Genomic DNA, 27,696 nt, shown 5'->3' with positions numbered 1-27,696 from the left:
TATGGCCAAGGGCGTGGACAAAATTTGCATGATGTGTCCATCTTTCTGTTCTTCAACAGTTGACACGGATCGCTTTTGCACAAAAATGCCGTTTTCCGGTTCGCAGAACGTCCAGATGTGACCAGTCCTGAGCTTGTACGTGTTTTCTGCCATTGACACTTCACTTAAAGTTTAGTTAACAAGAAAAAGACACGCGCTGCCCTGCTGTAGCCACGCCCATCCGACTGCGCCCTGCCTGTCAGTGTCAGTGTCAGTGCCCGTGTCAGTGTCAGTGTCAGTGTCAGTGCCCGTGTCCGTGCCAGTGTCCGTGCTGCTCCCGGCACCAGTCAGTCACACACTGTCAGCGCAGTCACTATGGCGACCAGAGCCTCCAGCCGGCCCTACCAGATAGTCGTGTTCGGGGCCTCCGGCTTCACCGGGCAGTTCGTTGTGGAGGAAGTGGCCCGGGCGGCTGATGGAGAGGACTACAGGGGCCAAGAGCTGCGCTGGGCTGTGGCCGGCCGGAGCAAGGAGAAGCTGGAGGAAGTGCTGAGCTGGGCCGCGGGCAGGATGGGTGAGTGACATGATGGCGACTATTGGGGGAGCGCAGACCCCTCTGCACTGACTCGTGCTGCCTTCTGACTGCAGCAATGGACACAACGTCCTTCAAGTGGCTGAGTATCAGCTGGTGTGGGACTACAAGGCTCAGCATGCCCTGGTCCTCTGTAGCTTGTGTGTCATGCTGGAGAACTACAGGTTGCAGCCAGCTGTAAGGTTCTAGTATATACTGTGCTCCCAGGTCACCTAAACTGCAGGGAGATACACGGAGCGGCGCCATATTGACCCCCTGACCTGTAATGGGCTCCGTGTGGTCGGTGCCCGGCGTCCAGCTGGGCATGCTGCACCAGAGGCTCTGCCCTTATCTGCACAGATGCCCTCTATATCTGCAGAGCAGCCGTGTCGTCCGCCATGCCCCTGTTATCTGTGTATCCCCTAAGGATGGCATTAAAGGGGCACTCCAGGTACAAGGGAAGCTGAACACTGCAGGCCGCAGCGGAGCACAGGACTAAGAGCATGTGCACACGATCCGGACAGGCAGCGCTGCGTAGTATGAGCGCAGGTGAATCCATATCAGTTCATTATACCATGCGATTCACCGCATTCAGTACATTGTAGTGATCCAATTTCTCCTCTGGAGACTGATATGCTGCGGTCTGGAAAGACGCGCCCCGTGTCCGCGGGTGATCCGCCGGTGCTCGGAGATGCAGAGTGGGCATAGGATTTCTACAAATCCCATCCACTATGCTGTAACATCTGGCTGCTGTGAGTTTGACACTGCATAAACACACAGCGTCAAACTCGCAGCTGCTCCTGACCGTGTGCACATACCCTAAATGTGAGGAGGGGGGCCGCACAAACATTGATCTCCAGTGTTAAACTCTACCTGTCTATTGCTGCTGCAAGTTTTCACCAGGGAGTTCACCCCCTCAATGTTGTCTGCCCCCTGTGTACCTGACCTTGGGTTTAGACCACTGGTAGAACATTTCCGCCACAGATCACAATTCAGATTGTGCTGTGGATCTGCTGAGAAAATCTGCAGCTTTTCACAGCTCAGGGAGCAGGAGAAACTCTATAGGATTTGATGGGGTTGTCTGACCCAGCCCACTTGCCCATCGGAAGTGGAGCGGCATAGATGACGTTGTGTCCACAGATAACAATAGTATGCATGCATGAGTGGCAGGTATTGTGCACCCGCCATGCCAGAGTATGACATGGGCACGATACTTGCCTCTCGCGCGGCCCTCTCGTTGTGGAGGGGAGCAGTCAGACAACGCTTTTATGCTGACCACACACATTAGATACTGTGGACCATGTGTATGGGGCACCCTGACTGGCATCTGATGAATTTCGCCATGCCCAATCCTTTCCTTGGAGATGTGTTGCCAGAAATGACAATATGGACATACATAGGGTGTAAAATATCTAGTGGATCTGAGAACGTGCAGAGGCGTTGGTATAATGCCTGTGCTCTTACATCCGCCATCTGATGGAGCACGCTGCTGCCGCCACCGCCTTTGCTTTTGTGTGGTAAAGGTCCCATGCACTGGACTTTGAGGCTTATATTATGGCTGTGTGATGAGGTTTTATCAGTAAGACTAATTGCTTGTCTTCTGCCCTGCCACTCTGTATTATAGGGCAGTGCCATCTTTTTTAACCATTGTAGAACTAACCGTAACTTTGTACCAGTCACTGCTTCTATCCATTATTCATTTGTAGGAAAACCACAGCTGAAGTCCATTGACATTATAATCTGCGACGTTAGTGATGCCGCCTCCCTCGCTGATATGTGTAAGAAGGCCTCTGTTGTTCTGGACTGTGTGGGACCAGTAAGTATCATATGGCCGCCAGTGGGCACATTGTTTATTGTCTAACCTGCTATCTGTTATGTAAATTGTGCTTTGTATTTTTAATCTACAGTGAAAGTAAAAATGGAAACTAAAGGATCGTTTATACAACCCGATAGGAGACATTAAGTGGCCGCCGATCAGCTACATGTTTGTTGGTTGTTAGCTTGTTTAGACAGGCCGACAGCGATGCTGATGGGCACAGAACGATCGGGAATAGTTGTTCAGTGCACAATGCCATTGTTAGCAACAGCACATGCCCTGTTTGGAAAGGAGGGTGTGATGCCAGGGAGGAACCTGTCATGTGCAGAAATAATATTTACCTGCAGATATAGGTTTAACCCCTTAGTGACCAAGCTAATTTTGATCTTAATGACCAGGCCAAATTTTAGAAATCTGACCAGGGTCACTTCGAGCTTATAACTCGGGAACGCTTCAACATATTCCAGTGATTCTGAGTGTTTTTTAGTGACATATTGTACTTCATGATAGTGGTAAAATTTGTTCGATATAACTTGTGTTTATTTGTAAAAATATCGCAATTTTGGCTAAAATTTTGAAAAAACAAATCGTAATTTTCAAACTTTTAATCTTTCAATTAATAAGTAACATTTCCCATATGACTACTTTACATCTGAATCATTTTTCAAACATTTTATTTTGTTAGGATGTTAGAGGAGTTAAAAGTTTAGTAGCAATTTCTCATTTTTTCAAAAAACTTACAAAACCTGTTTCTTTAGGGACCTATTCAGATTTCAATGGACCTTGAGGGGTCTAATATATTGGAAACTTCAAAACTTGTCAGAATTTTTTTTAACCCTTCACATGCTACACAGGAATTAAAGGAGTTTTCCCATGAACAGAAGTTTATTTTAAAAATTAGCTGTGTCTGACCGTGCAGGAACATACCACAGCTCCTGGGCAGGGGAGGATGCAAAAGACTATACAGACATTACAGCAGGAGATCACAGAGGATTCATTTTCTGAGGTAAAACATTTCACTGCCTGTTTTTAAACAATATTTTACCGCAGAGGATTCTTTTTGTGAGGTAGAATATTGTCTAATAACAGGCAGTGAAATGTTTTACCTCAGAAAATGAATCCTGTGCGATCCCCTGCTGTAATGTCTGTATTGTCCCCTGCCCAGGAGCTGCGGTATGTTCTGTACACGGTCAGACACAAACTATTTTTAAAATGAACTTTTGTTCATGGGAAAACCCCTTTAATGGAAAGTGAAATGAAAAAAAATAAATTTTACCTATAAAATGTTGCTTTAGCCCCAATATTTCCACTTTTGCAAGAGCTAACACCAAAAAGCGGACCTCACCGTTTGTTACCCACTTTTTTTTTTAGCGCAGTGATACCCTAAATGTAGTCAAAAAGTTCTGTTTGGACAAATGGCAGGGCTCGGAATAGAAGGAGCAATATTGGAATTTTGGAACACAAATTTGGCTGAAAGAGATGGCGGGCACTATGTCCCATTTGCAGGGGCCTAAAGGTGCCTAAGCAGCAGAAACCCCCCACAACTGACCCCATTTTGGAAACTACACTCCTCAATGATTTTATCCAGGGTTATAGTGAGGATTTTGAAGCCAAAGGTACTATACAGTATTTGATAACATTAGGTCGTCATATCGTCTTCTTTTTTTTTTTAACTTTTGAAAAAAACCTAAGCCCAATCCTAACCCTAAGCCTAACCGCAAAGAATGAAAAAAAGAAATAATGTAAATTAAAATATAATTAATCTGACTAAGGGGATGATTTACTAATTATTGGGCTTTTGATCACTATGATAGGCTCTATCACAGTGATCAAACATCAGGAACCAGTAAGAAAAATCCCTGCTGGTGCCGGGTGCTTGCCAGCAGATCTCGGAGGGCGCACTGCACAGCCGGTTTTCTTCATGAAGAGGGGGCGGAGGGCAGAGGATGGCAGACTACTGGGGGGGAACATTTCTTTCTCCTCTTGACATGTATATCATGTCAGAGGAGAAATGTTTTTAATACTGGATCACACCGCTATGTAATCCGTCTGCCAGCTAATGCAATGACAATTCTGATATGCTGAGTACTCGATGCGGAAATTTCCGCTCAGGATTGTCATTGCGTTTAAATACAATGAATAACGGCGTTTAAATACGCAGCATGTCCTTTCTATTCAGCGTTTCCCGCCCATTGACTATAATTGAAACTCAACAAACCCGCAGGTATAAATATATTTGCGGATTTGCTGCAGTTGTGTGCTGTGTATTTGACTAGTCAGTGGGTCAAATACGCTGCAAAAACGCACATAGAATGGTACCCGGGCCGGCTGGGGAAGACTACTTCTCACATCATCTTATAACAGCGAGAGCGGCGCGACTGAGGGAAGTAGTAGTCTCCTCATCCGAGCCAGGGCTATGCACGGTGTTAAACAAATAAAAGAACACCTATGCTCACCTGTCCGGTGTCCCCTGCCATCCTCCCGGTGTCCTCGCGATGTCCCCCGGCGTCCTGATTACATCGGCGGTACACTGACGGAGTGCGCTCGCTCCCGGCAGTGTACATCGCTGCTGCTGGATGAGGTCACGTGAGTTCACAGCTGTAGATCAGCTGACGAGCTCCGGGACCTCAGTTTACAAGCACCAGTGCTGCGTGGGAACGTTCGTGAGAATGTTCCCAGGTACCACTGATGCAGTATGAGTTCATCAGAGCTGATCAGCTGATTAACTCACCTGACCTCATCCAGCAACACAGCCATGCACACTGACATGAGTGATTTTACACTCCTGTCAGTGTACGGTGCGGTCTTCTACAGAAGTCACATCAGTGATTGATGTGGGTGCTGTAGAAGTGACCTGGATTGCCGAGGGACAATCTGGATTACGTTGTGATGACAGACAGGTGAGTGATATGGTTGCTTTTTATTTATTTATTTATTTTTTTACAGAAGATCGAGGGCTTCAGGGATTGGCAGTATAATAGAAAAAATACAAGGCTGACATGAACCCCAGCCTTATTACCCCACTCGCCACTGCTACACGGCAGTGGGAAGAGCGGAGGCTAAGCGCCAGATTTGGCGCATCTTATGGATGCTCCATTTCTAGGACTGCTGAGGGGTGATATTATTATCTGCGGAGGGAGCTAGTATCCATGGCCCCTTCCCTGGCTATTAATATTAGCTCACAGCTTTCTGTTTAGCCTTTTCTGGTTAAATTTTATGTCAATTTTTTTATGGCGTCCCACTGTAATCTAGCTGGTAAAGGCAAAGCAGAAGCTGTTTGCTGTTATTAATAGCCACGGAACATTTTTGGCTAATGGTCCTTTCCCTGGCTACTAATATCAGCTCCCAGTGGTTGGCTTTCCCTCTGCTGGTTATGAAAATGACGTGGGAACCCACGCCATTTTTTGTGCAAATTTTAGGCTATGTGCCCACAATGCAGACTTAGCAGCGCGTTGGACGCATATTTTTGCTACGTCCAAAACGCTGCGTTCTATTGAACTCAGGTAAATCCACATATGTTCACTGAACCATGCGGATTTACCGCATTCAATACATTCTAGTGGTTAAATTTCTGTTGCGGATCCTAGCGACTCCGCAAGAGAATTTGACATGCTGCGGCCCTGAAAGACGTGCCGCATGTCAGTGTCCGCGGGTGATCTGCAGCCTCAGATGCACGCATAGAGGACATGAGATTTCTAGAAATCCCATCCACTATGCTTGTAACATCTGGACACTGCGGGTTCAACGCTGTATAAACACGCAGATTCAAACCTGCAGCGGCTCCTGATCGTGGGCACGTGCCCAAACTCACCCGCAGCATGCCAATTTCTGTAGCAGACACGCTAGTCTCCGCTGCAGATTTTGACCAATTGAAGTGTCATTATATGCAGGGGATCCACGTGTATTGACAACAAAAGTGCGGCATTAGAGCACAGCGTTTTTGGACGCAGCAAAAATACGCTGCGTCCAAAGCGCTGCTTGTTGCTGATAAAAGCTGTGAGCTGTTATTAATAGACAGGGACCACGTTTGCCTAATGGCACCTTCCTAGGCTAATATTAGCAGCTCTCTGTTGCCACAGAAATTACATGAATGGAAATGCTAATGAAGATTGGGTATATGGGATTAGCTGACACCTAGCCCTTTTGTTTGGTGATGACAAGGTGTCAATCAGACCCTTTCATGACCAAACCTAATTAAAGTAAAGTATTAAATAAATACACAGACACAGAGCAAACACTTTATTTGAAATACAACAGACACATTCTTTAATAATGTAAATTAACCAATATACTCATCCGAGTTCTGACGGTAATCCAAGGGTTAAAGCAATGTCCCACGTTTCTTTTTTCAAATAACTTTATTTTGCTCCAAAAAGCATTAATTGATGCACAAAAACGCATAAAAAACACATCAAAATCGCGGCAAAACCCACGTTTTTTTCTGCAGCGTTTTTCGTGCCAAGAGAATTTTAAATTTCTGCAATCAAATCCTGAACGTGCGCACATAGCCTTAAACTTTATAAAAGATACCTGTTCTAGCACAATCTGCTTTGCCTTTGCACTGAAATTCTGTTTCTGTTGATATGCTAATTAGGATCACCAGTGCACTGGTGAACTGATACCTGAGGATACAGAAACCATTGAAATCAAGACGTCTGGGAGGGGGTGTAGTGAAAAGTGTGGGCTCCCCAAACTCAAATGCGATATGCCCCAGTTTCATATCTTCTGCCTGCCCTGGTCAAGGTCTGTGCAGAAGTGAAGAAGGCCATATGCTGCAAGTGCACTGATACCCCAACCTTGCACTTGCAAATGCATATCAACGAGAGCTGTATTACAGCACAGCAGAAGGCGCCGAAATAACAATCTTTTAAAATGTTTTTCATTGCCCTATCCTGCTCTGCCTCTGCTTGCGCAGGAGTAGTGTTTCTGACCGGTTCTTGATTTTAAGCAAATGAAACCTCTACAATTTACTATAATACTTTGTTTTAACTCCTAATTATTTTAAGTTCTCAGTTTGCAGTCTGTGACTAAGAACAGACAGAAAACCAGAACATAGTCCTGATCACAGCTGAGCAGAAGATACGGTTGTATCCAGTGTAGGTTATATGCAGATTGCACAAACTGCGCAAAACTTTTAGGCTAGGTTCACACTTCTGTCTGGGCCACTTTTAGGAGGGTTCTCACCATATGCTATTTTCATTGTTCTAGCATATTCAGAGACTAATGCTTAATGACCTGCAATATAAGAGACTAGTATCCTCAGACAGGTGACAATCCAGCAGCTGTCAGCTCTACACTATAGCTGACAATGTGCTGCATCAGCCACATCAGTGTTGGCAATAGTGAATACAGCATCTAAATGGTTAGCAGAGTGTGGGGGCTCCCTCTTCAACCCTATTGACACCCTGATATTATGATTATGATTGTGTGGTCCTGATGGGTGCCATGGCAATTCACTGCCTAACAATGGCCTTAGAGTCTGCAGGTTATAGTGATCTGTTCTAAAGTTAGCAACATTTAGCTGGTAAAAGTAAATATTTTTTCTTTCCGGTCATGCCACATTTTGTAAATTTCCTTGGGAAAGAAAAGAAAAATGACTGCTACATTTTTAAACCTTCAAAAATGCTAAACAAAATAAAAGAACATTTTACAAATGGTGCCAATGATGGTGGTAGTAGTAGTAGCTTCTTTGGCAGAAAGTAAGGCAAGGACGAGTACGGTGGTTCTAGCAGACATGAGGGAAATGTTATTTACTAATGTTTTTGTGTGGTATGAGTGACGCGCCCCCTGGGCCAGTGTTGTTGGGGATACCCGGAGCCGGATCAGATGGGGGTTGTAGTCTCCGAGTGGCTGTGACCCGGTCCGTGCCCAGGGTGTCAAGCTCAGTGTGTGGCAGTCCTTATGATGTTACTAGATGTTCTTTTGTGTCGACTACGCCACCCGTTGAATTGCGGTCAATACGGCCGCCGCTGCAGCAGGGTCCGCTGAGGCTGGTGATGTGTGTGCAGCTCAGGTAGTATAACCCCCAATGGGAGGGGTATAGCCTCAGGGGGTCAGTTGCAGAGGATGGGGGTTGTGGTGGTGCAGCGAGGATGGAAATGAGACTCAGAGTCGGGCTGTGCAGTTCAGGGTTTGTTTACTTACTGCAGTTGTTCTGGTCACTCCGGCCTTAAGTGACCACCCGAGCCGTGCTGCGTCCACCAGGTCCTGGACTCAGCCAACCCCCAGGTGATTCTGGAGCGTGGTCCTGAGCTCCCTTTCTGTCCTGTCCTCTTCTCTGGCCTTCCCCACCAGGGATCCACCTATGTCCGGCTCCCTCGGGCCTCTTGGTGGTAAACCCTTGTCTCTGGGTTCCCTGACCCTATTCCTGGTCTGCCTTCCGGGTGGATTTAGTGGGTGATCGTGGCAGATCGGTCCTGCCCACGACCTCCGGTTCCTGGCTAAGGTGTGCTGTAGCCTCTGCCAGCTTGGGATCCGGTACCCTGTTGCCAACTCTTCACCCTCTGGTCTAATTTGGGCTCTTGGAGTTCCTTCTTTCTTCCCCTCTGGGTCTTTCTTTCTCCTCTCTCTCTCTCTTGGCCTTGGAGCTGCTCTTCTCCTCTGCTCTGACAGACTGACCTCACTCTGCAAAAGACTGACGTCTCACAGACTGACCTCACTCTGCAAAAGACCCTGTCCTAAGATGGTGCCCACCTTATATACTCCCTCTATGTGCGAACTCAGGTGACCAGCACCCAATGAGCTCCTGGCACTACCCAGACTGCTCCCCCTATCTGCCCCTACACTACTGGGATGTTCCACCCCCTCCCACTCCAGCCAGGAACAGACACTGTCGTACCTGCACATTTCTCTAGTGGGAGTACCGTCGGTCTGTTCCTCGGAAATGGGATGTGTGTAGTGCATGCAGCTAACTGAGCTCAGTTCCACACTCCATCCTTACCCGGGAGTGGAATATCACACCTCTGGGTTGAGGTGCAATACCCCTGTAGCAGCCGAATCCTCAGGGTGCTACATTCCCCCCTGGTAAATCACAGCACGTCCTCGGGCTGTAAGATATAAACATCCACAAACATACATTTTTTTTTTCATAAACCTAAACATATAAAACATATAAAACATCATCAGCAGCAATAAACTTTTCATATAAACATTCTTGTTTCTGGTTCCTCCGGTCACGGTGCAACTTGTGACCGGGTAAAGTGCGACAGTCTCTCTTGGAATAAAACAGTTCCCTATAAAACCGGTAGGGGGCGCTTTAGGAAGCGCAACTGTATACAAGGGGAATATGGCCGCTCTCAGTCCTCGGCCAGGTATTAGGAAAGGAATGACCGCTCTCAGTCCTCGGTCAGTGGGAATAGGGACACACGAGTTTAACAGTTCACTCTTGTCCCAACGGGGACATATTTTAAGCAACAACAGTTCTTGGTACCCCGACGGGCAACTTTATACAGTCTCTCTCTACCGTACTTCAACGACGGCGTCCTCCTGCTCCTTCTTTAGATTCTTCAGACCCGTCCGGGTCCTCTTGCTCCTCCTCACACCGCAGCTCCTCCTCCGTCAGGCGATGCACATGGAGGGTGTAGGGTCCTTTGGCACCCTTGTGCCGGGTGAAGGTGACCTCGTCCCCTACATACAGGTCACGACCTCTGTGTCCCTCCGGCAGATGGCTTTCTACGTCTCTGCGAGTCACAAAGACGTCGCCGGGGGTATGATGGTCTCTAATGAAGCCCCATCCGTGCTGCATGTTGAATTTTATCACAGTCCCGGTGGAAGGGGGACCATGTGCTGCACGGGGATTCCTCCTGGTCCGGCTCTTCTGCTCCGCGCTCCTTATCTGCGCTTGCTGTTCCCGGACCCGCCTCTCTCTCCGCTCCCTCTCGAAGACCTCGAGCTGCTGCCGGCAGCACTCTGCACGCTCTGCTGCGGCCGCCCGAGTCTCCTGAGTGAACCCCATGAGGTCTTCTCCAGTGGGGTCCCACTCAAACTGTGCCTCCTCCAGCGGGGGCGAGGTCCTCTTTACGGGCTTCGGAGCCGGAATCAGGGGCTCGCACATGGGCCTTGCTCTCTGGAGTTCCAGCTGAATGTACTCCTGGGGCCATATGAAGGGCTGCCCATCCGGGCACGTATGCTGGGCAAATAGATTTTCACCCAGGTGCGGCACTCTAGATGTTGAGGGCGCGTTGATGGTAGCGGCGCCCGGGTTAACCAGGCCTTGCGACCAGGCCTGGGGCACCTTAAAGGCAAAGGGCACCGTAAGAACGGCGGCGCCCTGGGTTATTCGGCCCTGCGACCAGGCCGGTGGCTCCGCGGAGGTAGGGGGCGCTGTTGGTATTGCGGCGCCCGGGGGTACTAGGCCTTGCGACCAGGCCGGTGGTATTTCCTGCTTGGCCACGCTCGAGGTCGAGGCGTGTGACGTCACAGGGGTCGCGGCCGCGGTTTCCGGTTGAGGCCTAGTCGGCGGCGGTGACGATGCAGCGACGGGCACGGCAGGGGGAATTTCGGGCTCTGCGACGGGGAGCTGGGGCAGGCACGCGGTTTCCCGGCTCGGGGTAGAGACGTCCCCTTTACCTGCCTCCGTCCGTTCAGCTCCCTTCTCGGCGCCGTCTCCTGCCTTCATTCCTCCTGCGCCATCCTCAGAGGCGGTCTGTCTCCTCGTCTCGGGCGGCGTGCTCCGCTGACGGGTTTCGGTCTGCTGGGCCATCTCTCGGCTCCACTCCGCCAACGTTTCTCGCTGCACCCGGGCCATCCTCCGTGCGAGGCCCTCCAGCGTGGTCTGTGCACACTCCCGGTCTCGGGGGAGCTGTGCTAGGATCTCCAGCAGGCCTTCTGGAGTGGCGACCTGCAACAGGCTCCTGACCACTGGGTCGGTGCTGCCTGACTCTCCCTCCATCTCCGGGTACGCTCTCTCTGGACTCTCTTCCAGACGTCTTGTCTCCGGGTGCGCTCTCTCCAGACTGCTCCAGGCGACACCCATCTTCGTTCTCTTGTTCTGTCTCCGCCCACATTGAGGGTGGTCCCGGGGCAACTTCAGTTCCAGGGGCAGTTCTCTCACGCTGATGGACACTTCCAGCATCACAGTCTCTGTTGGTGGGCGCGGTTTCCGCTTTTGGCGCCATTCTTCGACCTGGCCCACGATGGGAGGTGGCCTTTTGCCACCCTCTGGCACGCCCATAATGGCATCCGCTCTTCCAAGGCGGGAAATCTTTGGAAATGGCGGGAATCGTCTCCCAGTGGCGGGAAACTCCATGGATGGCGGGAAAAAGCTGCAAATGGCGGACAACCGGCGGGAAACGACCTGTGATGGGGTCCGATGGCGGGGACCCTCCGGAACCGGCGGGAGACTTCTTTTTAAGGTAACGGTGAACTTCTCTTCAGGCACGCAGTACCCGGTTGTTGCGGGCACGTTATCCTGCCGACTACGCCAAAGTTGACGCGCCCCCTGGGCCAGTGTTGTTGGGGATACCCGGAGCCGGATCAGATGGGGGTTGTAGTCTCCGAGTGGCTGTGACCCGGTCCGTGCCCAGGGTGTCAAGCTCAGTGTGTGGCAGTCCTTATGATGTTACTAGATGTTCTTTTGTGTCGACTACGCCACCCGTTGAATTGCGGTCAATACGGCCGCCGCTGCAGCAGGGTCCGCTGAGGCTGGTGATGTGTGTGCAGCTCAGGTAGTATAACCCCCAACGGGAGGGGTATAGCCTCAGGGGGTCAGTTGCAGAGGATGGGGGTTGTGGTGGTGCAGCGAGGATGGAAATGAGACTCAGAGTCGGGCTGTGCAGTTCAGGGTTTGTTTACTTACTGCAGTTGTTCTGGTCACTCCGGCCTTAAGTGACCACCCGAGCCGTGCTGCGTCCACCAGGTCCTGGACTCAGCCAACCCCCAGGTGATTCTGGAGCGTGGTCCTGAGCTCCCTTTCTGTCCTGTCCTCTTCTCTGGCCTTCCCCACCAGGGATCCACCTATGTCCGGCTCCCTCGGGCCTCTTGGTGGTAAACCCTTGTCTCTGGGTTCCCTGACCCTATTCCTGGTCTGCCTTCCGGGTGGATTTAGTGGGTGATCGTGGCAGATCGGTCCTGCCCACGACCTCCGGTTCCTGGCTAAGGTGTGCTGTAGCCTCTGCCAGCTTGGGATCCGGTACCCTGTTGCCAACTCTTCACCCTCTGGTCTAATTTGGGCTCTTGGAGTTCCTTCTTTCTTCCCCTCTGGGTCTTTCTTTCTCCTCTCTCTCTCTCTTGGCCTTGGAGCTGCTCTTCTCCTCTGCTCTGACAGACTGACCTCACTCTGCAAAAGACTGACGTCTCACAGACTGACCTCACTCTGCAAAAGACCCTGTCCTAAGATGGTGCCCACCTTATATACTCCCTCTATGTGTGAGCTCAGGTGACCAGCACCCAATGAGCTCCTAGCACTACCCAGACTGCTCCCCCTATCTGCCCCTACACTACTGGGATGTTCCACCCCCCTCCCACTCCAGCCAGGAACAGACACTGTCGTACCTGCACATTTCTCTAGTGGGAGTACCGTCGGTCTGTTCCTCGGAAATGGGATGTGTGTAGTGCATGCAGCTAACTGAGCTCAGTTCCACACTCCATCCTTACCCGGGAGTGGAATATCACACCTCTGGGTTGAGGTGCAATACCCCTGTAGCAGCCGAATCCTCAGGGTGCTACATGAGCATCTGAATTAAAGGGATAATCATTCAAAGTTTGAAATTTTCAATTTTTTTGAAATTTCTGTCATTTATATTTTGTGTTTTATTTATAAAAATATCGACCTAAATTTATCATTATCATAAAATATAATGTACCACAAAAAAAACAGTCTCAGAATCACTGGGATATGTTGAAGCGTTCCAGTGTTAACAGATAAAATGACACTGGTCACAATTAAAAAAATATGGCTTCCTCGTTAAGGAGTTAAAGAGGTATTTCAGAACAAGCAAATCATCGCCTATCTACTGGAGACAACACTTTGATTGTTGTGGGTACCATGGTTAAAAGCAAAACGTTGATGGCAGAAGCCGATTGTGCATGCGTTTGGCCGTCCATTAAAGTAGTTGTCCACTACTTGGACAACTCCTTGTCATACCCCACGCTTGGCCCTGATAAATAAAAAAGCCCCCCAGTGTCTAAATTTCAACGGTATCTGTATCTTCGGTCTCTCACGTGTTCCCCTAGGGAAAATAAATTGCCCACTCGTATTCTAGACGTTCACTGATTATATTTATTGCAGTGACATAATAATGCAGCTCTGTTCTTTGCTGAGCCTTGATGGGGCTGCCATAGAGGTACATTTAGCCTCTAATCCACCCCTGTATACTTCCAAGCTGACCTGCTCTATCAGACTCTTCATATATATTCTTCTCCACTACAAGTATTAAAATATTGCTGTACAGCTTTAGACTAGGAGCCAGAAGGCTTTGTGCACTGTGTACTTTGGTCCATAGGCAGAATGTCCTCATCTTTTTTTACAAACTTGAACACTTACTACAGTGCACCTGATTTTGGGGATCTGTTTTAATATTGTCTCAGCAATGGGCAGTTGCTTTGTTTCCGGAGGTAATTACCGTATTTTTCGGACTATAAAGCTATGTGCGCATGATCAGGATTTGTTTTTCAATAATTTTTATTAACAATTTTATAACAAATTAAGAGGAGAGGGAAAGGGTAAGACATAAGGGCAAGCTTAGGAAAAGGGGGAGGAAGAGTTTATTTGCTTATTATAGCAAATTAAGGGGAGAAGTAGGAGAGAGGGATAGAGGAAATTTTGGGAAAAGGAGTAGGAGTAAATAGGGAGAAGGGAAGAAGTATAGAGAGGGAAAACTCAGATTTGAAAAGAGATTCATAAACATTAAAAATTTAATATTACAGCAATTAAATTAAGAAGATAAACAAATTTGTGGTAATATACAAACCTAATCGATCTCAACAAGAACCCACCGATATACAGTACAGACCAAAAGTTTGGACACACCTCATTTAAAGATTTTTCTGTATTTTCATGACTATGAAAATTGTACATTCACACTGAAGGCATCAAAACTATGAATTAACACATGTGGAATTATATACTTAACAAAAAAGTGTGAAACAACTAAAAATGTCTTATATTCTAGGTTCTTCAAAGTAGCCACCTTTTGCTTTGTACACTCTTGGCATTCTCTTGATGAGCTTCAAGAGGTAGTCACCTGAAATGGTTTTCACTTCACAGGTGTGCCCTGTCAGGTTTAATAAGTGGGATTTTTTGCCTTATAAATGGGGTTGGGACCATCAGTTGTGTTGTGCAGAAGTCAGGTGGATACACAGCTGATAGTCCTACTGAATAGACTGTTAGAATTTGTATTATGGCAAGAAAAAAGCAGCTAAGTAAAGAAAAACGAGTGGCCATCATTACTTTAAGAAATGAAGGTCAGTCAGTGCAAAAACTTGGGAAAACTTTGAAAGTGTCCCCAAGTGCAGTTGCAAAAACCATCAAGCACTACAAAGAAACTGGCTCACATGAGGACCGCCCCAGGAAAGGAAGACCAAGAGTCACCTCTGCTTCTGAGGATAAGTTTATCCGAGTCACAAGCCTCAGAAATCACAGGTTAACAGCAGCTCAGATTAGAGACCAGGTCAATGCCACACAGAGTTCTAGCAGCAGACACATCTCTACAACAACTGTTAAGAGGAGACTTTGTGCAGCAGGCCTTCATGGTAAAATAGCTGCTAGGAAACCACTGCTAAGGACAGGCAACAAGCAAAAGAGACTTGTTTGGGCTAAAGAACACAAGGAATAGACATTAGACCAGTGGAAATCTGTGCTTTGGTCTGATGAGTCCAAATTTAAGATCTTTGGTTCCAACCACTGTGTCTTTGTGCGACGCAGAAACGGATGGACTCTACATGCCTGGTTCCCACCGTGAAGCATGGAGGAGGAGGTGTGATGGTGTGGGGGTGCTTTGCTGGTGACACTGTTGGGGATTTATTCAAAATTGAAGGCATACTGAACCAGCATGGCTACCACAGCATCTTGCAGCGGCATGCTATTCCATCCAGTTTGCGTTTAGTTGGACCATCATTTATTTTTCATCAGGACAATGACCCCAAACACACCTCCAGGCTGTATAAGGGCTATTTGACCAAGAAGGAGAGTGATGGGGTGCTACGCCCGATGACCTGGCCTCCACAGTCACCAGACCTGAATCCAATCGAGATGGTTTGGGGTGAGCTGGACCGCAGAGTGAAGGCAAAAGGGCCAACAAGTGCTAAGTATCTCTGGGAACTCCTTCAAGATTGTTGGAAAACCATTTACGGTGACTACCTCTTGAAGCTCATCAAGAGAATGCCAAGAGTGTGCAAAGCAGTCATCAAAGCGAAAGGTGGCTACTTTGAAGAACCTAGAATATAAGACATATTTTCAGTTGTTTCACACTTTTTTGTTAAGTATATAATTCCACATGTGTTAATTCATAGTTTTGATGCCTTCAGTGTGAATGTACAATTTTCATAGTCATGAAAATACAGAAAAATCTTTAAATGAGAAGGTGTGTCCAAACTTTTGGTCTGTACTGTAGCTGTAAGGTTAAATATAGTTGAGTATTAGTCAAGAATTTTCTTCGGGCCAAAGTGCCCATTTTTATTGAGGTTGTTGTTAGAGGATGCAAATTTGTATTCAAATGATTTGTCTTGAACGAGTTTTTCTTTAATGTTTGAGAAATTAGGTACATCCGTTTTTTTCCAATAGGATGCTATGGAATTTTTAACCATTAAAGTAGTGTGAAGAATGATGATTCTTCATGGGGGTGGGGTATCCTCTAAGCCTATGGACAATAGGGCTAATTGAGGGGTGAGTGAAATCTTATTATTCGTTATTTTTTTCATAAACTCAGAAGTTTGGGCCCATAAGAACTGCATTTTGGGGCAACTCCAAAAGATGTGTATGAGATTACCGTGGAGTCCACAGTTCCTCCAACATAATGGGGAGTGGTTTGGGTTGATATGGGAGAGTCTAGATGGGGTGAAGTACCATCTAGAAGTTAATTTGAAGTGTGACTTGTGGAGATTAATGGAGATGTTGGAATTATAAGTATACGCTAGCGCATTTTCCCAAGTTTCTGGGTGAAAATTTATTCTTAAGTCTGATTCCCATCTAGAGATACTGGAGTTTTTAATTAATATGGTATCATCATTAAACCAGTTGTACAGTGGTGGCCAAAAGTATTGGCACCCCTGCAAGTCTGTCAGATAATACTCAGTTTCTTCCTGAAAATGATTGCAATCACAAATTCTTTGGTATTATTATCTTCATTTAATTTGTCTTCAATGAAAAAACACAAAAAGAATTGTCCTAAAGCCAAATTGGATATAATTCCAGACCAAACCTAAAAAAGGGGGTGGACAAAAGTATTGGACTGTTTGAAAACTCATGTGATGCTTCTCTAATTCGTGTAATTAACAGCACCTGTAACTTACCTGTGGCACCTAACATGGGGTTGGCAATAACTAAATCACACTTGCAGCCAGTTAACATGGATTAAAGTTGACTCAACCTCTCTCCTGTGTCCTTGTGTGTACCACATTGAGCATGGAGAAAGCAAAGAAGACCAAAGAACTGTCTGAGGACTTGAGAAACCAAATTGTGAGGAAGCATGAGCAATCTCAAGGCTACAAGTCCATCTCCAAAGACCTGAATGTTCCTGTGTCTTCCGTGCGCAGTGTCATCAAGAAGTTTAAAGCCCATGGCACTGTGGCTAACCTCCCTAGATGTGGACGGAAAAGAAAAATTGACGAGAGATTTCAACGCAAGATTGTGCGGATGGTGGATAAAGAACCTCGACTAACATCCAAACAAATTCAAGCTGCCCTGCAGTCCGAGGGTACAACAGTGTCAACTCGTACTATCCGTCGGCGTCTGAATGAAAAGGGACTGTATGGTAGGATACCCAGGAAGACCCCACTTCTTACCCCGAGACATAAAAAAGCCAGGCTGGAGTTTGCCAAAACTTACCTGAGAAAGCCTAAAACGTTTTGGAAGAATGTTCTCTGGTCAGATGAGACAAAAGTAGAGCTTTTTTTGGAAAAAGCATCAACATAGAGTGTACAGGAAAAAAAAAAGAGGCATTCAAAGAAAAGAACACGGTCCCTACAGTCAAACATGGCGGAGGTTCCCTGATGTTTTGGGGTTGCTTTGCTGCCTCTGGCACTAGACTGCTTGACCGTGTGCATGGCATTATGAAGTCTGAAGACTACCAACAAATTTTGCAACATAATGTAGGGCCCAGTGTGAGAAAGCTGGGTCTCCCTCAGAGGTCATGGGTCTTCCAGCAGGACAATGACCCAAAACACACTTCCAAAAACACTATAAAATGGTTTGAGAGAAAGCACTGGAGACTTCTAAGGTGGCCAGCAATGAGTCCAGACCTGAATCCCATAGAACACCTGTGGAGAGATCTCAAAATGGCAGTTTGGAGGAGGCACCCTTCAAATATCAGGGACCTGGAGCAGTTTGCCAAAGAAGAATGGTCTACAATTCCAGCAGAGCATTGTAAGAAACTCATTGATGGTTACCGGAAGCGGTTGTTCGCAGTTATTTTAGCTAAAGGTTGTGCAACCAAGTATTAGGCTGAGGGTGCCAATACTTTTGTCTGGCCCATTTTTGGAGTTTTGTGTGAAATGATCAATGATTTGATTTTTGCTTCATTCTCTTTTGTGTTTTTTCCTTGCAAGCAAATTAAATGAAGATAATAATATCAAAGAATTTGTGATTGCAATCATTTTCAGGAAGAAACGGAGTATTATCTGACAGAATTGCAGGGGTGCCAATACTTTTGGCCACCACTGTAAATGTATTTGCAACTTCAGAATATGTTATGTTTAGTATTACATAAGAGATTAGGAGATGCTTCAGAGATATGGATTTTTTTAAATAAAAAGTTTTGAATGTGGTCTTTTAGAATAATATAGTATAAAAAGTTCTTTGTTGGGAGATTATATTTATTTTTTAGCATAGAGAATGGGTAGAAGTTTTTTCCATCAAAAATGTCTTTTAATTTTTTTATGCCACACACTGACCATTAGGAAGGAATTTGGTTGTTGTGTAGTGATGATATGAAGGGGAGTGGGAGGTTTTCGAGGATGCTGATTTTAGCTGTGCCTTTTTTTAGTTTGGCTAATTTTTTCCATGCGTATATTGTGGCATGAAAAATGGGATGGTTAGGAGTTTTTGTAATTTTTTTGAATAGGCGATTAGGAGGTCGCTGGGGTGTTTATTGTTATTTAAATTGGATTCTAAGTTTAACCATGCTGGGCAATTATCATGGTTTAGCCAGTGCATACTTTGTATAATTAAGTTGGTAAGGTAATAGATAGTGATATTAGGGAGTCTAAAACCACCGTGTGATTTGCTTTTATAGAGGGTTTTAGTAACTACTCTGGCCTTTTTATAATTACAAATAAAGGAGTTGATTAAAGATTGGAGATTAGTTAAGTAAAAAGTAGATATTTTTAAGGGAAGGGTTCTGAAGGTATATAAAATCTTGGGGAGAATGATAATTTTAAGAGTAAGAGATTTACCTAACCAGGAGAGATCTTTATCTTTAAAAGTGTGGCAATCTTTGATAATCGTTTTAGTCAAGGAGTTTAGATTTGAGGAGAGTAAAGAATTGATGTTTCTAGTTATGGATATGCCAAGATATGTAAATTCTTTATTTGCCCAGCCTATGGATGAGATGCCTTTGATTTTGTTAATTAGTTCATTATTTAAATTGAAGTGGAGGATTTTAGATTTTTCTTCATTTATTTTAAAATATGATACAAATGAGAAGGATTTTAATAGTTTTAGGAGTTCTTTTATGGAATTTAGGGGGTCTGTAAGGGACAATAATAGATCGTTTGAAAAAAGGCTGATTTTAAAATGATGGGAAGGGGTTTGTATACCTAAAATGTTTTGATTGTCTCTAATTTTTTGGGCCTGGGGTTCCATTGCTAATATGAATAAGAAAGGACAACCCTGTCTAGTACCGTTGGAGATTAAGAAGGGGCTGGAAAGGTAATTATTAGTATAAATTTTAGCGCTGGGTTGGAGTATGCCATGATAAAAAATAAAAATATTTCATTAAAGCCAAATTTCAGTAAAGTAGATTTTAAAAAGTCCCAATTTAACCTATCAAAAGCTTTTTCAGCATCTAGGGTAATTATAGTAGATTGGGTATTTAATGAATTAATTGTTTTAATGATTTTGATAATTCTCCCGGTACAGTGGGTTGTCTACCTTTTATAAAACCAATTTGATCGTTATTAATTATTTTGGGAAGGATATAATTTAGGCTGTTGGCCAGGATTTTTGAGTATATCTTAATATCGGTGTTGATAGGGAAATGGACCTATAGTTGTTTACTTTATTTAAATCTCCTTTTGGTTTTGGAATGAGGATAATTGTGGCTTCTAACATTTCTTTAGGGAAGGTACCTTTGGTTGATGCTAAATTATAAATTTGGGATAGGTATGGGGATAATATTTCATTAAAGGTTTTATAATAATCGTTAGTGAATCCATCCGGGCCTGGAGATTTAAAGGATTTTAGGTGATGGGTGACATCTTCTATTTCGTTACTTGTAAATGGGATAGTTAGTGATTCTAAGTCTGAGGGGCTAAGTTTGGGTAGATTTAAAGATTATAAAAATGAATCTATGGAATTTTTGTCTGGTTTAGGAGAAGGAGATTGTAAACTAATGTTATAAAGGTTATGGTAAAATTTGGCAAATGAATAAGCAATATCCTTGGGGTGTGTTTGGGGAGTTCCTTCCTGAGAGATTATCTTATCGATTCTATTATGAAGTCTATGATGTTTTATTCTATTTGTCATATATTTTGTTGGTTTATTTAGGGATGCCTACATTTTATATTTGGAAGCATTGATTACATTATCATAGGATGAAAAATTACTGTTTTTAAGTCCTGTCGCAGTTTGAGAATTTCTGTATGGATTGAGGTGGAAGGGAAAGGGAGATTACATTGTATAGATTCTTTTTCTTTTACCGTATTTTCCGGAGTATAAGACGACCCCCAACTTTTCCAGTTAAAATATAGAGTTTGGAATATACTCGCCATATAAGACTACCCCTCTTCTAACGCACATACGGTAAAAAAAAAAAAAAAATCAGATTTGATTTCAATATGGTAATTTTAAAGTGATGAACCTTACCGGCGATTGGCTGGTTGTTGTATACAAATCCTGCTTGGATTGGTCAGCTCTCCCTGCCTGCCCAGCTCTCCCTGTATCCAAGACTATCAGAGCGGTAGCACATCCTTCTGGCCCGCCCTTGTAACCTATTACTGGTACCTCCTTCTCTGATCTCGCTCCTGAGGATGGCAGTGACGAGGTGAGGGGGCGCCTCACCTGGAAAGTGTAAGTGAAGCAAGCTGCAGGCGCCCGGGGTATGGAAAAAAAAGAGAGAGCGGTGCTGTGCCCAGAAAAATACGACTCTTTCACTCGTCTGACCCTCCCTTGTATTACCTCCTTCTCTACCTCTTAGATCTCACACATGCGTGCCTATGCTGCTTCACTGCAGTCCTCAGTAGCGAGATCTGAGAGGCAGAGAAGGAGGTAATACAAGGGCAGGCCAAACGAGTGAAAGAGGCGTGTTTTTCTGGGCACAGCACCGCTCTTTCTCTTTTTTCCATACCCCGGGCGTCCCAGGCGCCTGCAGCTTGCTTCCTTTACACTTTCCCGGTGAGGCGCCCCCTCACCTCGTCACTTCAGTCCTCAGGAGCGAGATCAGAGAGGCAGAGAAGGAGGTACCAGTAATAGGATACAAGGTCGGGCCAGAAGGATGTGCTACCGCTCTGATAGTCTTGGAGACAGGGAGGGCTTATAAATTACCATAAATACCGTATTTTTCGGACTATAAGACGCACCGGACCATAAGATGCACCTAGGTTTTAGAGGAGGAAAATAGAAAACAAATTTAAGCAAAAAATGTGTTCACGATGCACTTTTAAGGGGGAGGGGGTCTTCTGCTGACACTGGTATAGGGGTAATGTCCCCCAATTCTGACAATATCCCCCATCCTGGTATATATGCCCCCCCTTCCTTTTATACGTGGCCCTATCCCCATCCTGGTATGCCTGGCATCCCTCCATCCTGGTATGCCTGGAACCCCTGCATCCTGGTATGCATGGCACCCCTCATCCTTATCCTGGTATGCATGGCATCCCTCATCCCTATCCTGGTATGCATGGCACCCCTCATCCCTGTCCTGGTATGCATGGCACCCCTCATCCCTGTCCTGGTATGCATGGAACCCATCCATCCTGGTATTCATGGCACCCCTCATCCCTGTCCTGGTATGCATGGCACCCCACATCCTTATCCTGTTATGTATGCCCCCTTATCCTTATTTTGGTATGCATGGTCCCTCTAATCCCATCATGCTGCACATAAAAAAATAAACACTCCTACTCACCTTTCTTCTCTCCTCCAGCGCTGCATCCTGCCTGCCCGCACTGATCTCTCCATGTGAGCCACGCATGGTGTCACTACCATGCGCAGCTCACAAGGAGAGATCAACCGGAAGTCACTGCTCCCCACGCCGGGACTGTGTGCGCGGGGAGCAGTGACTTCATGCTCCTTAATAGCCGGCACACAGCATTGCCGCAGTGCAGCTCCTGCTGCTGCCGGGCGATCGCATGTGTCCGCTATTAAAGGGCATGAATATTCACCCCTCCCCACGCCCATGGGCGTGGAGAGAGGTTGAATATTCATGCCCTTTAACAGCGGCCACGATCTGGAGCTGCTGCATGTTTATACGCAGCGTCCAGATGTTACAGCATAGTTGATGGGATCTCTAGAAATCCCATGTCCACTATGCGTGCATCAGAGGCTGCGGATCACCCGTGGACACTGACAAGCGGCATGTCTTTCCCGACCGCAGCATGTCAAATTCTCTTGCGGAATCGCTAGTCTTTGCAACAGAAATTTGACCACTAGAATGTATAGAATGCGGTAAATCCGCATGGTTCAGTGAACACATGTGGATTTACCTGCGTTCAATAGAATGCACCGTTTTGGACTCCGCAAAGAATATGCATCCAAAGCGCTGCTACGTCTGGATCGTGGGCACATAGCCTAAAATTTATTTAAAAAAATGGCGTGGGCTCCTGGACCCTCTTAATCAACTCGTTACCTGCTGTCTTACATAGTCACCTGTATAAAAGACTCCTGTCCACAGACTCAATTAATCAGTCAGACTCTAACATCTACAACATGCGCAAGACCCAAGAGCTTTCTAAGGATGTCGGGGACAAGATCATAGACCTGCACAAAGCTGGAATGGGGCTACAAAACCATAAGTAAGACGCTGGGTGAGAAGGAGACTACTGTTGGTGCAATAGTAAGAAAATGGAAGAAATACAAAATGACTGTCAATCGACATCGATCTGGGGCACCATGCAAAATCTCACCTTGTGGGGTATCCTTGATCATGAGGAAGGTGAGAGATCAGCCTAAAACTACACGGGGGAACCTGTTAATGATCTCAAGGCAGCAGGGACCACAGTCACCAAGAAAACCATTGGTAACACATTACGCCTTAAAAGTTTAAAATCCTGCAGTGCCCGCAAGGTCCCCCTGCTCAAGAAGGCACATGTGCAGGCCCGTCTGAAGTTTGCCAATGAACACCTGGATGATTCTGTGAGTTATTGGGACAAGGTGCTGTGGTCAGATGAGTCAAAAATTGGGCTCTTTGGCATTAACTCAACTCGCCGTGTTTGGAGGAAGAGAACTGCTGCCTATGACCCAAAGGACACCGTCCCCACTGTCAAGCATGAAGGTGGAAAGGTGGAAACATTATGTTTTGGGGGTGTTTCTCTGCGAAGGGCACAGGACTACTTCACAGCATCAATGGGTGAATGGATGGAGCCATGTACTGTAAAATCCTGAGTGACAACCTCCTTCCCTCTGCCATGGGTCGTGGCTGGGTCTTCCAGCAAGACAATGACCCAAAACATACAGCCAAGGCAACAAAGGGGTGGCTCAAAAAGAAGCACAGTAAGGTCATGGAGTGGCCTAACCAGTCTCCAGACCTTAATCCCATTGAAAACTTATGGAGGGAGTTGAAGCTCCGAGTTGCCAAGCGACAGCCTCAAAATCTGAATGATTTAGAGATGAGTGGACCAAAATTCCTCCTGACATGTGCGCAACCCTCATCAACACCTACAAAAAAACATATTGTATCTCTCAATGTTAAAATTAACCTACCCTTAAATTATAGATGGTTCATGTCTTTGTCAGTGGGCAAACTTACAAAAACAGAAAGGGATCAAATAATTATTTCCTTCACTGTAAATATTATACTTACGGATTTGCTGCTTTTCAATTAAAGTCAGTGGGCGGGAAACGCTGGGCTTAATGGTCATGCTGCGTTTTTTTCCGCAATGGTAATCCTGAGTGGAAATTGCCATTGCCCATGGGAGTGGAGAGGGGTGAATATTCATGCTCTTTAATAGCGGGTACATGTGATTGCCCGGCAGCAGCACTGTGTGCCGGCTGTTAAGGTGTTTGAAGTCACTGCTCCTCACGCACACAGTCCCGGCGTGAGGAGCAGTGACTATTCCTGCAGCTGATCTCACCTTGTGAGGGCGCATGGCGGTGACGCCATGCGTGGATCATATGATGAGATTAGTGCTGGCAGCAGAGCAGGATGCAGCGCTGGAGCACAGGGAAGAAAGGTGAGTAGAAGTGTTTACATTTTTTTATGTACAGCGTGATGGGTATGACGGGTGCCATGCATACCAGGATAAGGATGAAGCTTCCATGCATACCAGGATAAGGATGAGACGTGCCATGCCTACCAGGTTGAGGATGAGATGTGTCATGCATACCAGGATAGGGATGAGGGGGGCCGTGCATACCCAGATAAGGATGAGAGTGGCCGTGAATACCCGGATAAGGATGGAGGGGTGCCATGCGTACCAGGATGGAGGGGTGCCGTGCATACCAGGGTGGGGGATTGGGATGCCATGCATACCAGGGTGGGGGATTGGGATGCCGTGCGTACTAGGAGGGGGATTGGGATGCCATGCATGCCAGGATGGGTATGAGGGGTGCTCTGCATACCAGGATGGGGATGAGGGGTGCCATGCATAAAGGATGGGGATTGGAGCCACGTATAATAGGAAGGGGGGGCATATATATATACCAGGATGGGGGATATTAACAGAATTGGGGGACATTACCCCTATAACAGTGTCAGCCGCAGACCCCTCCCCCTTAACAAATGGTGGAGAAAAAAAGTCCAGCATCCAATATGGGAAAAAAAAAAAAAATTTCTGTAAAAACAACCTTTAATGAAAAATCTTTTTAAAAAAACATGAGAGGTTAAAAACGCATGCGTGCGATGACGCGTTTCGAACTGAAACTAGTTTTTTATCATAGTCTAAGCATGAGCACATGGTACCTCATGGTTGCTTAAATAGAGAAAGGAAATAGTGGAGGAGAAAAATGGGAGGGGCAAAGAACACGGAAATAGGGTTAATTATAAACCTTTGCATGATAATGTATAAAAATAATACAAACTCAGTGTATATATATTAAATCAGAGCGAATGTTCATTCCATTTGGGATTTTGCTATTGAGTTTTAAGATCCATTCTGCTTCCTTAAATTTTAACAAGCGTGTTCTATCCCCACCTCTTTTCGGGGGAAGAACCCTCTCTATAGTAGTTACTGACAAGCTGCTGACATCGCCTTTATGCATATATAAAAAATGTTTAGACGCTCCTGACAAGCTGCGGGTAGTATTGTTTTGCGCATCATATATGTGCTCAGCTATGCGTTTCTTCAGAGCACGTGTGGTGCACCCCACATATTGTTCAAGACATTTTCTACACGTGATAACATATACAACAAACGTGCTATTACAATTTATAAAGTCATAAATACAAAATTCATTATTATCCTTAGCTGAAAAACATTTTTTTGTATTATCCATGTAGGGACACAAACCGCATTCTCTCTGTCCGCATTTATATGAGCCTTTAACGGAGAGCCAGCAGCTAGTCTTACGTGTTGCAGCACTGGTATGATCACTGGGAGATACAATGTTAGAAATCGTGGTACAACGTTTAGCCACGAAACGGCAACCTGTCTCCAAAATGTATTTCAATACTTTATCAGTATGTAAAATAGGAAGATTCTTTTTAATGATATTAATAACTTGGTAATAATTAGATATAAAGTTAGTAGAAAAAACTATACCATTCTGTTCACAATCATTATCTGGTTTTCGCTTTTGTGACAAATGTTCTTTTCTGGTTTTGGAATTAGCCTTCTGTTTGGCCTTATCTAATATTTGTGGGGAATAGCCTCTTTTAAGAAAGCGTGTATCAATTTTATTGCACTCAGCCCCATAATCATGATCTAAAGTGCAACTTCTTTTCGCGTTAATGTACTCACCCACTGGTAAATTATTAATAATGTGTCCTGGGTGATTGCTGGTAGCATAGAACAGCATATTACCAGCAGTGGGCTTTCTATACAGGCTGCAGACCACCATCTCCTTTTTATAATTTCCTCGTAAATTAATGTCAAGGAAAGAAATTTTGTCACGATCCATATTGTGGGAAAAAGAGAGATTACAATTATTATCATTAATGTAAGTTATGAAATTACATATTTCTATTTTATCACCACACCACACTATGATGACATCATCGATATATCTTGCATACCAATAAATCTTAGATATAAATGGATTTGAACTATTATATATGAATTTCTCTTCCCACCAATTCATATAAATATTGGCCAAAGAAGGTGAAAATTTGGCACCCATTGCACATCCCCAGCATTGTATATAATGCTTACCAATAAATGAAAAATAATTATGGGATAATAAAAAATGCATAACTTGCAAGATATACACTGTGTGCAGAATTATTAGGCAAGTTGTATTTTAGAGGATTATTTTTATTATTGATCAACAACTATGTTCTCAATCAACCCAAAAGACTCATAAATATCCAAGCTTAATATTTTTGGAAGTTGGAGTGGGTTTTTTTTAGATTTGGCTATCTTAGGAGGATATCTGTTTGTGCAGGTAACTATTACTGTGCAGAATTATTAGGCAATAAAAATAAAAACCAAATATAATCCCATCTCACTTGTTTATTTTCACCAGGTAAACCAATATCAGTGCGCAAAATTTAGAAATAAACATTTCTGACATGCAAAAACAAAAAACAAAAAAATTTGTGATCAATATAGCCACCTTTTTTATGATGACACTCAGCTGCCTTCCATCCATAGATTCTGTTAGTTGCTTGATCTGTTTTTGATCAACATTGCGTGCAGCAGCCACCACAGCCTCCCAGACACTGTACCGAGAGGTGTACTGTTTTCCCTCCCTGTAGATCTCACATTTTATGATGGACCACAGGTTCTCTATGGGGTTCAGATCAGGTGAACAAGGGGGCTATGTCATTATTTTTTCTTCTTTTAGACGTTACTGGCCAGCCACGCTGTGGAGTAGTTGGATGCATGTGATGGAGCATTGTCCTGCATGAAAATCATGTTTTTCTTGAACGATGCCGACTTCTTCCTGTACCTCTGCTTGAAGAAGTTGTCTTCCAGAAACTGGCAGTAGGTCTGGAAGTTGAGCTTCACTCCAACCCGAAAAGGTCCCACAAGTTCATCTTTGATGATACCAGCCCATACCAGTACCCCACCTCCACCTTGCTGGTGTCTGAGTCGGAGTGGAGCTCTCTGCCCTTTACTGATCCAGCCTCTGGCCCATCCATCTGGCCCATCAAGAGTCACTCTCATTTCATCAGTCCATAAAACCTTTGAAAAATCAGTCTTAAGATATTTCTTGGCCCATTTTTGACATTTTATCTTATGTTTCTTGTTCAAAGGTGGTCGTTTTTCAGCCTTCCTTACCTTGGCCATGTCCCTGAGTATCGCACACCTTGTCCTTTTTGATACTCCAGTAACGTTGCAGCTCTGAAATATGGCAAAACTGGTGGCGAATGGCATCTTGGCAGCTTCACGCTTGATTTTCCTCAATTCATGGACTGTTATTTTGCACCTTTTTTGGCCAACACGCTTCTTGCGACCCTGTTGGCTATTTGCCATGAAACGCTTGATTGTTCGGTGATCACGCTTCAAATGTTTGGAAATTTCAAGACTGCTGCATCCCTCTGCAAGACATCTCACAATTTTAGACTTTTCAGAGCCCGTCAAATCTCTCTTCTGACCCATTTTTCCAAAGGAAAGGAAGTTGCCTAATAATTAAGCACACCTTATATAGGGTGTTGATGTCATTAGTAGTGTTGAGCCACCCCCGTAGTGTTCGGGTTCG

General features: G+C 45.3%; 1 protein-coding gene across 1 annotated transcript in view; it reads left to right on the top strand.

The window, feature by feature from the left end:
- The first annotated feature begins 215 nt into the window (after positions 1-215).
- The window catches only part of LOC141257819 (saccharopine dehydrogenase-like oxidoreductase), a 100,153-nt gene continuing 72,672 nt past the window's right edge, over positions 216-27,696 (top strand). The window contains exons 1-2 of the mRNA XM_073672829.1: positions 216-553; positions 2,257-2,366. Coding sequence (XP_073528930.1) covers positions 355-553; positions 2,257-2,366 — 309 coding nt within the window. The 5' untranslated portion in view covers positions 216-354. The remainder of the gene's footprint in view (positions 554-2,256; positions 2,367-27,696) is intronic.

Source organism: Phyllobates terribilis, unplaced genomic scaffold (genome assembly GCF_046119375.1).
Source record: "Phyllobates terribilis strain yellow unplaced genomic scaffold, ASM4611937v1 Scaffold_3__8_contigs__length_932513732, whole genome shotgun sequence".
NCBI lineage: Eukaryota > Metazoa > Chordata > Amphibia > Anura > Dendrobatidae > Phyllobates > Phyllobates terribilis.
Note: the sequence above shows the minus strand (reverse complement) of the source record. Positions and strands in the feature narration are given on the sequence as shown.